Source organism: Rhinopithecus roxellana, chromosome 7, assembly GCF_007565055.1.
Source record: "Rhinopithecus roxellana isolate Shanxi Qingling chromosome 7, ASM756505v1, whole genome shotgun sequence".
Classification (NCBI taxonomy): domain Eukaryota; kingdom Metazoa; phylum Chordata; class Mammalia; order Primates; family Cercopithecidae; genus Rhinopithecus; species Rhinopithecus roxellana.
In genome coordinates this window covers 90,017,619-90,030,104 of record NC_044555.1, presented here as the reverse complement: position 1 = coordinate 90,030,104, position 12,486 = coordinate 90,017,619, and the positions used below count along the sequence as shown (strand labels likewise).

The 12,486-nt window shown below is 40.2% G+C and overlaps 1 protein-coding gene across 1 annotated transcript in view; it reads left to right on the top strand.

Moving 5' to 3' along the window:
• Positions 1-11,951, top strand: part of KLHL15 (kelch like family member 15) — a 48,292-nt gene extending 36,341 nt beyond the window's left edge. The window contains exon 3 of the mRNA XM_010389368.2: positions 6,643-11,951. Within this exon, the coding sequence (XP_010387670.1) occupies positions 6,643-7,752 (1,110 nt within the window). The 3' untranslated portion in view covers positions 7,753-11,951. The remainder of the gene's footprint in view (positions 1-6,642) is intronic.
• The last annotated feature ends 535 nt before the right edge of the window (positions 11,952-12,486 follow it).

Sequence of the window (12,486 nt, the reverse complement as noted above, 5' to 3'; positions counted from 1 at the left end):
AGGTCTCACTCTGTTGCCCAGGCTGGAGTGCAGTGGCACTATCATGGCTCACTGCAACCTCACCCTGGGCTCAAGCTATTCAGTTCTCCCACTTCATCCTCCCAAGTAGTTGGGACCACAGGTGCATGCAGCCACCATGCCTAGCTATTTTTTGTATTATTATTATTATTATTATTATTATTATTTTTGTAGAGACGGGATTTCGCCATGTTGCCCAGGCTGGTGTCAAACTCCTGAGCTCAAGTGATTTGCCTGCCTCAACCTCCCAAAGTGCTGAGATTACAGGTGTGAGCCACTGTGCCCGACCAGGATTGTCTATCCTTTTACTTTAGTTTACAGTTTTGTTAGTTCCTACAGCTGCCATATTACTTTAGTTCATTTTGAGGATAGTCAGTTGAAGCTTTACATATGGAGTTCGTGGGTCCCTGGAGCACCTGGTAAAAACTGTGGACTTCCAGTCACCTCACCCTACCCCCCAAATGGATTAACACACAATTATTGCTGCAATTTCAGGTGGTTCATGGGTCCCTGGTGTTTCTCTTTTCTTTATGATTAGACCTTGTTGATTACTGAAGTCATAGGTTCTCTCATTCTCTTCCAGTGCTGTTACATCATCAAAAATTAAACAGGAAACTGGGTCAGCCTTGGCATTACCCAGTGAGGTCATGCTGCCTCCAAGTGTGGGGTGCTTTTTTGTTTTGGAGGGCTATTTTTCAACAATACAGGATCCGTCAGGCTAACCAGTCTGTAGTTCAGGAATCTGTCTGGCTTCTAGTCCTCTCCCATTCATCACAATTCCACACAGATTGCAAAAAGCAATTAAGCAGCCTTATCTACGAAGCCTCAGGATCCCAGGACATGATTTGTGAGATCGAATGACTTGAACTTGCTGAGAATAACTAGCTAGTTTTTCTTTTTGTTCTCAACCATCTTGGATTTAAGTTTCTTCTTAGTAATTGTATTTAATCCTCAGATTAGAAAGAATAAGACATTATTAGCTGAGAATGGAAATAAAATAGGAGTAGGGTTGTTTTCCCTTTGTTATTTGTTAATACATTAACCACCCCATGGGATGGGGGTGGGCTTCACTCTTCCTTTAACGTATAAAATGCCATTTATTCCATGTCTCTTACTTTGTCAAGTCACAGTTCATCCTGAGGCTTTAGCTTTATTCACTATATTCTTATATCTCTATTTCACTCATTATAATACTTGTTTTATGTGCCCAATTTTTACCATCTGTTGTAAGTGGTTTTTTAACATCTGAATTCCAGAAAGCTCTCTGTGCAGCACATCAGATTTTTTAGATACATTCCCCTTTTCTTCCTCTTATCAGTGTATTTTGCAATTATGCAGTCAGCGTTATGCTTTTGAGAGCTTCCAAGCCTTCTTGAGCTTCCTTGCACAGTTTCTGATCTTGGAATTGATCCTAATTTTCCTTTGAAAAACTTGAAATCTGCCTATCCAATATGTGCAGCATTCTCCTTCCTTTGTTTCTTGATCTCCAAACAACATGGCTTCTTTCTGTAAAGCTTCCTCCCATTTGTACATTACCAGTCATGTTTCACCAGTGAGGATAGGTCCAAAGTAACTGTTTCTCTCATTTCTCCTCGATCTTCTGAAAGACTAAATTTTTACACAGGCAAAAGCATGTCATGAGAAGCACTGATTTAAGCTGAGTGACACTTTCACAAATGTCCCCTGGTCATTCATAATAGCTAATAATAGCTGATACTTTTGCACACTGCCACATGATAGGCACCATACTAAATCCTTTTCACGTACTCTCACTTATATCATAGGGTTATGAATGTGTTATCCCAATAATACAGTTGAGGATATAGGCTTAAAGATATTGAGCTCTGTGCCCAAGATTGCCACAGCTCATGAGTGCCAAAGTCAGAAATTTCCTAAATTGGATCCTTAATCACCAGACATGGTGCTTAATTACTCATGCTGGACAGGATTCTATTATTTGAAAACCTGTGTAGCTCTCAGACCACTGGCTGTGCACAGTAGGCACTTAAATTTTAATTTGAGGTTTATGATTCTTGCTGATTTTCAGAGTATTTCCTTTTCAGCTTCTACAACTCAATAAGAAAAAGATGAGAAAAAATGGGCAAGGCATACTATTAGGCAATTTATAGAAGAAATGAATGGAAAATGCTCAGTTTTGTTTTTTGTTTGTTTGTTTTTGGGTTTTTGTTGTTTTTTTGAGATGGAATCTTGCTATGTCACCCAGGCTGGAATGCAGTGGCATGATCTCAGTTCAGTGCAACCTCCACCTCCCAGGTTCAAGCTATTATACTGCCTCAGCCTCCCGGGTAGCTGGGATTACAGGCAGGCGCCACCACGCCCGGATAATTTTTGTATTTAGTAGAGACAGGGTTTCACCGTGTTGGCCAGGCTGTTCTCGAACTCCTGACCTTGTGATCCGCCTGCCTCGGCCTCTCAAAGTGCTGGGATTACAGGCATGAGCCACCGCACCCAGCCTGTTTTTTTTGTTTTTGTTTTGTGGAGATAGAGTTTCGCTGTTGTTGCCCAGGCTGCAGTGCGATGGCGCGATCTTGGCTTACTGTAACCTCCACCTCCGGGGTTCAGGCGATTCTTCTGCTTCAGCCTCCCAAGTAGCTGGGATTACAGGCATGCACCACCACACCCAGCTTTTTTTTTTTTTTTTTTTTTTTTTGAGACGGAGTTTTGCTCTTATTACCCAGGCTGGAGTGCAATGGTGCAATCTCAGCTCACTGCAACCTCCGCCTCCCAGGTTCAAGTGATTCTCCTGCCTCAGCCTCTTGAGTAGCTGGAGTTACAGGTACCCGCCACCATGCCCAGCTAATTTTTGTATTTTTAGTAGAGACAGGGTTTCACCATGTTAGGCTGGTCTTGAACTCCTGACCTCAGGTGTTCTACCCACCTTGGCCTCCCAAAGTACTGGGATTACAGGTGTGAGCCACCGTGCTCGGACTGTTTTTTGTTTTTTGTTTTGTTTTTTGAGACAGAGTCCCGCTGTGTCGCCCAGGCTGGAGTATGGTGGCATGATCTCAGATCACTGCAGCCTCTGCCTCCTGGGCTCAGGTGCTCTTCCCACCTCACCCTCCCAAATAACTGGAACTACAGGCCTGCTCTACCACACCCAGCTAATTTTTGTATTTTTTGTAGAGACAGGGTTTTACAGTGTTGCCCAGGCTGGTCTCGAACTCCTGAGCTTTTAAAATCGTTTTGATGGAGAACCATTTTTAAATGGCAAGAACTCTTTCTGTTTATAAATATGATATATAAAAAAACAAAGAATGCAAAAATGTTGGTGTCAACTGTGCCCAGCCCACTTTAACTTTTTTTTTTTTTTTTTTTTTTTTTTTTTTTTTTTTTTTTTTTTTTTTGAGACGGAGTCTTACTCTGTCGCCCGGGCTGGAGTGCAGTGGCCGGATCTCAGCTCACTGCAAGCTCCACCTCCCGGGTTTATGCCATTCTCCTGCCTCAGCCTCCGGAGTAGCTGGGACTATAGGCGCCCGCCACCTCGCCCGGCTAGGTTTTTGTATTTTTAGTAGAGACGAGGTTTCACCGTGTTAGCCAGGATGGTCTTGATCTCCTGACCTCGTGATCCGCCCATCTCGGCCTCCCAAAGTGCTGGGATTACAGGCTTGAGCCACCGCGCCCGGCCCACTTTAACTTTTTATGTGTGAAGTAAAAGTAGTAAAATGGAAGATCTTAGGTTGTTCTCACCTTTTTTCCTTTATTATTTGTTTATTGAAGTTACTTGTTTACTAGTATTCATCATTTGCTATGATTTTTCCAGAGTTACTGTTTTTGCTAGGAAGAATTGGGCTGGATGCCCAATCACTGTGTTTCATATGACTGATTTTTTTTTTTTTTTTTATTAAGAGCAATTCTACTGTCTTTTTTTTTTTTTTTTTTTTTTTTTTTTTTTTGAGACGGAGTCTAGCTCTGTCGCCCGGGCTGGAGTGCAGTGGCCGGATCTCAGCTCACTGCAAGCTCCGCCTCCTGGGTTTATGCCATTTTCCTGCCTCAGCCTCCCCAGAAGCTGGGACTACAGGCGCCCGCCACCTCGCCTGGCTAGTTTTTTGTATTTTTTAGTAGAGACGGGGTTTCACCGTGTTAGCCAGGATGGTCTCGATCTCCTGACCTTGTGATCAGCCCGTCTCGGCCTCCCAAAGTGCTGGGATTACAGGCTTGAGCCACCGTGCCTGGCCTCTACTGTCTTTAATTTGAGAAGGGTCATTAGGCTCATTCATTGAACATGTTGTTTTAATAAATGAGTATATAATGTAAAGATTTTTCTAAAGAATAATGGAAGCTGTGTAAGGCCGGGCGCGGTGGCTCAAGCCTATAATCCCAGCACTTTGGGAGGCCAAGGCGGGCGGATCACAAGGTCAGGAGATCGAGACCATCCTGGCTAACACGGTGAAACCCCGTCTCTACTAAAAAGTACAAAAACCTAGCCGGGCGAGGTGGCGGGCGCCTGTAGTCCCAGCTACTCCGGAGGCTGAGGCAGGAGAATGGCGTGAACCCGGGAGGCGGAGCTTGCAGTGAGCTGAGATCCGGCCACTGCACTCCAGCTTGGGCGACAGAGCGAGACTCCGTCTCAAAAAAAAAAAAAAAAGAATAATGGAAGCTGTGTTGTAATGTTGTAGAAATTACGTGAGCTTTGAAGTAAAATTGTCCTCATTCAAGGTTCAGATCACAACTCTACCAGTTGTAGTTACATAAACAATTTGGGCAAGTCACTTCACATTCTGAGCCTCAGTTTTCTTATCAGGAAAACGGGGATGGTTATTGTACTCTCACAGGAGGAATAATTTAATGTGAGATGTACATGTAAAGCACCCAGTGCAGTAACAACAATGTTAGTTTTTTGTTGCTTTTTTTCCTGTTGGGACGGAGTCTCGCTCTGTCGCCCAGGCTGGAGAGAAGTGGCGCAATCTCTACTCACTACAACCTCCACCTCCCAGGTTTAAGCCATTCTCCTGCCTCAGCCCCCCGAGTTGCTGGGATTACAGGCACACGCCACCACAGCCAACTAAATTTTGTATTTTTAGTAGAGACAGGATTTCACCGTGTTGGCCAGGCTGGTCTTGAACTCCTGAGCTCAAGTGATCTGTCCGCCTTGGCCTCCCAAAGTGCTGGGATTACAGGCGTGAGCCACCGTGCCCGGCCAATGTTAGCTTTCTCTCTTACGTGATTGGACAAGGGGTTCTCAGCCTTTTTTTGTGCTATTTACCCCTTTGCTGATCTTGTGAAGCCCATGGAAGGACCCCTTCTCACAGTAATGATTTTAATGATAAAATGCCTGACATTACAAAGGAAACTAGTTATATTGAATACAGTTATCAAAATACTTAAAACAAATTTGTGGTGCTTTTTGTTTGACCACTGTTTTGGACTAAGGTGAGGAATAAATTAATGAATGGGCTAAAGAAAGGAAGGAGGAAAGGAAAGAGAGGAGAAGGAAGGGGAGGAAGCTCTTAAAATTATACACCTGGTTTTGACTCCCTCCCTAAGCTGTCATCCCAGATTTCCAACAGACTCTTAGACATTTCCATCTCAACACCCTACCAGGGAAGTTGAATACCTCTCTCAAACCAGCTCATCTTCCCTGCTTTCCCTATTGATATCACCACTCTCTCCATCACCTCAAGTCTAAATGCTCAAGTCACATTTGAGTCCTCATTCTTTCACCCTGTTTCAAATCAGTCATGGTTGTCTGTAGATTTTACCTCTACGCTAATTCCTGTTACCCAAATTTAAGACCCTCGGCCGGGCGCGGTGGGTCAAGCCTGTAATCCCAGCACTTTGGGAGGCCGAGACGGGCGGATCACGAGGTCAGGAGATCGAGACCATCCTGGCTAACACGGTGAAACCCCGTCTCTACTAAAAAATACAAAAAAACTAGCCGGGCGAGGTGGCGGGCGCCTGTAGTCCCAGCTACTCGGGAGGCTGAGGCAGGAGAATGGCGGGAACCCGGGAGGCGGAGCTTGCAGTGAGCTGAGATCCGGCCACTGCACCCCAGCCTGGGCGACAGAGCGAGACTCCATCTCAAAAAAAAAAAGAAAAAAGAAAACTGTGGATATGGTTTCCTCTACTGTGAAGCCCTGTACTTTTCCTCATATTCCTTCCTTGTAGCCCAGGGCTTGACATAATAGGTGCCTAATTGTTTGTTTACTCTTAAAAGCTTGGGAATGTACATAGATCATTACAAATTAAGAAAACATAGGAGGCCATATGTGGTGGCTCACGCCTGTAATCCCAGCACTTTGGGAGGCTGAGGCGGGTGGATCATGAGGTCAGGAGTTCAAGACCATCCTGGTCAAGATGATGAAACCTGGTCTCTACTAAAAATAAAAAAATTAGCCGGGCGTGGTGGCAGGCGCCTCAGGAGGCTGAGGCAGAGAAGTGCTTGAACCCGGGAGGTGGAGGTTGCCAGTGCACTCCAGCCTGGGCGGCAGAGCGAGACTCCATCTCCAAAAAAAGCTTTGTAGAAAACAAAAGAAAGTAGGTGATCTTAGCAGGAAAAGCAGTTTTAGTAAAGTGAGCCTAAGATGATCGTGTTAGTCGGCTTTGATAATTTGTTTGCCGCTGATGCTTTTTCGTTTGGTTAAATTCTTTTTCTTGTGTTCTTAGGTTAAGACATCAGAATTTTATAGATACTCCCGACAGCTCCGTTACGAAGTTGACCAAGCATTGAATTACTTTCAGAATGTTCACCAGCAGCCTTTGTTGGATATGAAGTCAAGCCGCATTCGTTCTGCAAAACCACAAACTACAGTATTTCGAGGAATGATTGGACATAGCATGGTTAACAGTAAAATACTTCTCTTAAAGAAACCAAGAGTCTGGTGGGAACTAGAAGGCCCACAAGTACCTCTGCGACCTGACTGCCTTGCTATCGTCAATAATTTTGTGTTCCTGTTAGGCGGGGAAGAGCTGGGCCCGGATGGTGAATTCCATGCTTCTTCCAAAGTATTCAGGTATGACCCGAGACAAAACTCTTGGCTGCAGATGGCAGATATGTCTGTACCACGCTCTGAATTTGCTGTAGGTGTTATTGGGAAGTTTATTTACGCCGTAGCAGGCAGAACCAGAGATGAGACTTTCTATTCAACTGAGAGATACGACATCACCAATGATAAATGGGAATTTGTAGATCCTTATCCAGTTAACAAATATGGACATGAGGGGACAGTGCTCAATAACAAGTTGTTTATCACCGGTGGAATCACCTCATCTTCCACCTCCAAGCAAGTGTGCGTGTTTGACCCCAGCAAAGAAGGGACCATAGAACAACGGACCAGGAGAACTCAAGTGGTTACCAACTGTTGGGAGAATAAGAGCAAGATGAATTACGCAAGATGCTTTCACAAGATGATTTCTTACAATGGCAAGCTTTATGTCTTCGGTGGCGTCTGTGTGATCTTGAGGGCCTCTTTCGAATCTCAGGGATGCCCTTCTACAGAAGTATACAACCCAGAGACTGATCAGTGGACCATCTTGGCATCCATGCCAATTGGTAGAAGTGGTCATGGTGTGACTGTGCTGGACAAACAAATAATGGTTCTTGGAGGCCTTTGTTATAATGGTCATTACAGTGATTCCATTCTCACTTTTGATCCGGATGAAAACAAGTGGAAGGAAGATGAGTACCCTCGGATGCCCTGCAAGCTGGATGGTTTACAAGTATGCAACCTGCATTTTCCGGACTATGTACTGGATGAGGTCAGGCGTTGCAACTAATGACATCCTTCTCCCTAAAAGAGGCAAACAAAGTATTTGTTTGTGCAGAGTAGTTAATTAAAACATATAAAGAAAAACCTCACCAGTTTTACTATCAAAGCCATTGGTCTAACATCGTAAGAATTTTTCATTCTGTGCTAGCATCCTTTTTTTCTTTTCTTTTCAGTGGCCTCAAACTCATGCAATAAGTTAATTCTAAGTGCTAGCTCTTGAAACTACTTCCAGAAGCAGTTTAATAGAATGCTCCACTTATCTGGGAAATTGATTTTCTGCTTTAAACATTTCTTTCAGATGTTAGCGTAGGAGTCATGTGTCTTCTAAGAGAAGACCTGATAAGTGTCACTGGATGTGATTTCAGTCCCTGTCTCTATCTGAAACCTTTTTGAAGATTTATTTCAGTGTATTTCAATCTGTTATACTTTTTGGTTTTATTATTTAAAAGTTTAAAACTCTTGACCTTTTTGCATGGCTTTTTGCTGAAAATGCAAAAATATAAATTTTCTACAAAATTAACTTTTTATATTCAAAACACTATTTCTAAGCTGCCTTCTCTTATCCGCATTGTGTTAGTGAAAGCATATTCATACTCGCATACAACCTATAAATACACAAGGCACATCCCTTTTATGCGTGGTTAGGATTCTATATTTTTAAGCTAGTGCACTTGCACACAGTTCGCCATACTTGTTGAATTTCAGATGTAACGTCTTTTCACATATTAACATTTTTAGAAAGTTAAAATAACTGGAGTCCTCATTTGCTATCAAAGTAGCCTATCTTCAGTCCATACTGATTCAGTAATATTTGAATTCCTTATATTTCTGAAACATGTATGGTTATGAAAACTAACATTTTATAGTTTATTTTCAAAAGTAAGTGTTAGTGTTCTTTGTCGATGTGTGTCTTTTCTTTTTGAAAATGTTTTTCTTTGCAGTCTGTTTAACGTTGCCCTGTTTTTAGTGAGAATCGGAGTGGTATATGACAAGTTCTGGCCCTGCAGCATGCAAGCACTTTTAAAGAGCATTTAGGTAATACCAGACTCCTAAATCAAGGCCCCTTAAAAGTAAGTGCAACTCCCGTTTTTTACATTCAGTAAGGCTGCTGCATTTGTTATTGAATGGAAGGTAGAAACTGTTAGAAAATTTGAGCTCAGTTTTGACTTAGAGGTAAGAAATAGAATTATAATGTTACTGGTTTTATCTACTTGTTTATTTTGTACAAAATACCCAGCGACACTAGGGATGTAAGCCCTCAGTTTTGTTTTATTTACTGAAAGCTATTAGCATGAAGGATAGTAACCACAAAGTTCAGAATGGATCAAGAATAGCTGTTTAAAAGCATTTATAATAAGTGTTTTAGGATTAGCTGCACCTTTCAACTCTTTAAATGCAGAGGAAAAAACAGTTGACAAAGTTAAGCAAGAATAACCTGGGAGTGGATCATTGAAATTGATGCTATTTTCACATGAGTAGTCTATATCTGATACAGACTAGATCTATACTGGCAAAACTTGCCAGATCTTAGAATATTGGTGCAATATTGCAATGCCTTCTATATGGCTGCTGATGTATAAATTTTCTAGTTTCACTTTGTTTGTTTGGTGTTTGTTTGTTTGTTTGTTTGCTGCTGCCACCATTGAACATAAAATGGAAGTGTGAAGTCGTGGAAATGTGAAGACTTTGGTTTTTGGGTTTTCTTTGGGCGGTTTTTAGACATACTATGAGATTAAACCTGATCTTCAAACTCCAAAATTGGAGGCATTTGGGTTTAAGAAACAGTCAGGTACACAAGTAGCTTTTGAAAAAACCATTGGCATTGATTTCAGAAATCAATAATAATCTTATTTTGTATATGAAACTTAAATTTTCATTAACTAGTCCTATCATTTACTTACAGTTTCCAAACATGAAATTTGGTTATCTTGTTTCCCATGGTAATATGGGTAAAAAGTCTTTTTCTACATTTAAAAAAAGCTATTATTTTATTTTTGAAAGCTAGGAATAAGTTAACCGTTTAACTTTTTTTTCTACTACGTTAGTTTAGTGGCTTTGTATGTGTGCTGTTTTGCTTTAAAGAAAATAATGTCTTCATTATTTTCCTCATTGATGTCTTTTGCTAGAAAAGGCCAAGAGCGAGCCATCAGGCCAGGTATCCACATCAAAGGCTTTACACTATAGTGGTGGTTCTCTTTAATTGCTTAGATATGACTTGATGGCCCTAGTTAGGGTGACATTTGGGCGAACATTTGAGTATTCTTGGTCTTCAGTTTTAAAGACAGAGGCCAAGATCAAAGTTCATGTTTTGTAAAATTCGTAAAATCTTAACTTGAACTAACTCTGGGTTCAGCTTCACGTAAGTCACGTCGGACCTGATGTTAGCTGTAATCAGTTTTGAGCTTTAAGAATAGTTGCTGTTGCTTGGGTTCTGAATGTATGAGAAAACTCCCTGTTTATATGTAGTTCTAATTTAGGTTATTTTAAATCCATGATTAACTTACATTCCCTTTTAAAATTATGGTTTAATTGCTGCAAGAGATTTATTTTTGTTATACTAAACTATGGAAAAGTTTTTCATAGCATTTTTTTCAAGTTTATTTTTTGTGTGCTTCATCTGGAATTTTTGTTTATATACTTTGCGCTCAAAAAAGTAGTTTTTCGAAAAATTCAGTAAGAGATTTGAATCTATACAGTTTAACTGTTATGACCTTTATGCGTGTTGTTTTCACTTTATATCTTAAATGCCAGAGTTCACAAAAATAGCTGATCTTCATTAATTACATCTTAATTAGAACTATTTGTTCTCTTCCGTGTCTTTGACCTTCTAAGTTTTGATTTTAAAGAAATTCCTTGCACTACAACCTTTTCTTAAAATGCAAGATTCTCACATTGAAGGTTTTGTGTTGGAAGAAATGCTACTGGTTTTTAAAAAGCAAAGCTTAACTAATAGAATTACTAGCTTTTCTTGAGACAGCTTTCTGTGTCCTCATTACTCTGCTCTGTGTGAGTGTTACTAGAATTTGTGAAATACTGACTGAGCCCTTCACTTACCTTTTCTAAAGCAGCACCTTTGGACACCTCATTCTGGGAAGCCTGCTCGAGTCATAGTAAAGGACACACGCTTTATGTGGGGAGAAGTGGTAAAAATGGAGTTTTGTCTTAATTACATGAAACTAAGCTTTAAAATATTTTATAACAGATTATTTGAGCTGCATAATCTAAACATGTCAAACGTTCAGTGGGACTATTTTTATATATGTATATGTGGGTGTAGGTCATAACATTTCAGTTTATAATATAAATTGTTATTTCAGTTTATAAGCTATCTCTCAAAGGAGACTAGCTCTTTTGAGAATTCATAATTTAAAGTTTTAGACTGAAGTAAAATACAACATAGATAATAGTGTAAATCAGATATAACTGAGGGCTATATGGCAGTAAAACTGCTAGTGCCAGTTTTCTTGTTTGCCTGTTATACATTTTTGATTTTTGTTTTGTATTCTGAACATTTTGAGAGATCATATGTTTGTTCAATTACATTTAGAGTTGGTTTGGGAATAAATATCTTCTAAAAAGAGATTTATCTTAAAAATGGAAGTCCTAAAAATTAGTTTATCCAGAGTTTATAAAGTCAAATATTCACTAGGCATAGACTGGAATAGATAAATTCATGGAAATCATATCCTTTCAGTACACCATATAACTTCAATATTACACAAGTAACATTGAGGGGAATGCCATCAGCTTTGTTCTCCCTTAAATTCTTAGGTTTTCTTTTTACATTTTGGGAACAACTACATTTAAAATGTTATTAATCAGTATATAGTAAGGATTAGGTGTTTGCTTTCTGAAGGAATGGTCCAGTGAGGTGATTGGGAGAGGTTATTTTCTACCTAACTTGTATATGCCCTGTACCTGTTGGGCATACTTTGTCTATAGAAAAATATTTTGACCTTTAGGTACATTTTGGGCCAGTAGTCAAATAATCCTAGGGCCGATATAAAAATCTTAGAATAATTTAAGGTTTGCCTTTTATACCTGTTTTGAAAGCCTTTACATTTTTGTCAGGTAATTTTTCCCAAGCCGTGGATATAATCTATTCAAACATGTTTATGCTATCCATTCTGTTTTTAAATTGAAAAAAATGTTAAAAGTGTTTATGAAGAAAAGTTTAAATAAAATATTTTTAATCTTTAAAATATACCTCTTTATCTGATTATTTGCTGTTTTTTTTTAATATAATCCATCACTTTCAAAGTCACTAATGACTTGATTAGCAGAATACATTTTGTTTTCCTTCAACATGCCAAGGAAGTGCCATGAAAATGTGATTGCTGCCAATGCTTTCAGCCGCAGATTCAAATGAGAGCATTAGAGTGAAATTATTTATACTCTTATATGCAATGGAAATTTTATAATGAAGCCAAGTAATTAAAGTTCTAACAGAGTTTTGCAGTCTTGCAAAAGGAAAATATAGAACTGAGAAAAAGCGTTTACAAGCCTCAAGCCTTAGTTTGGCGATTTTTAGATTTCCTTTAGCATTTTTGATTCATTGGTCTTCCAGGCATTTCTGAAATTCAGAACTTGGTGGAGGCCTTGGGTATACATCGACACATGTGTGCCATCTTTCAAACGGACACCTAAGAAAACGCAACAGGATTCCCAAGCACCCAGATCCTGGCCTCAGGCAACCTTTCCAGCCTCTTTCTCTCCACCACTTCCTACACTCCGTTCTGTT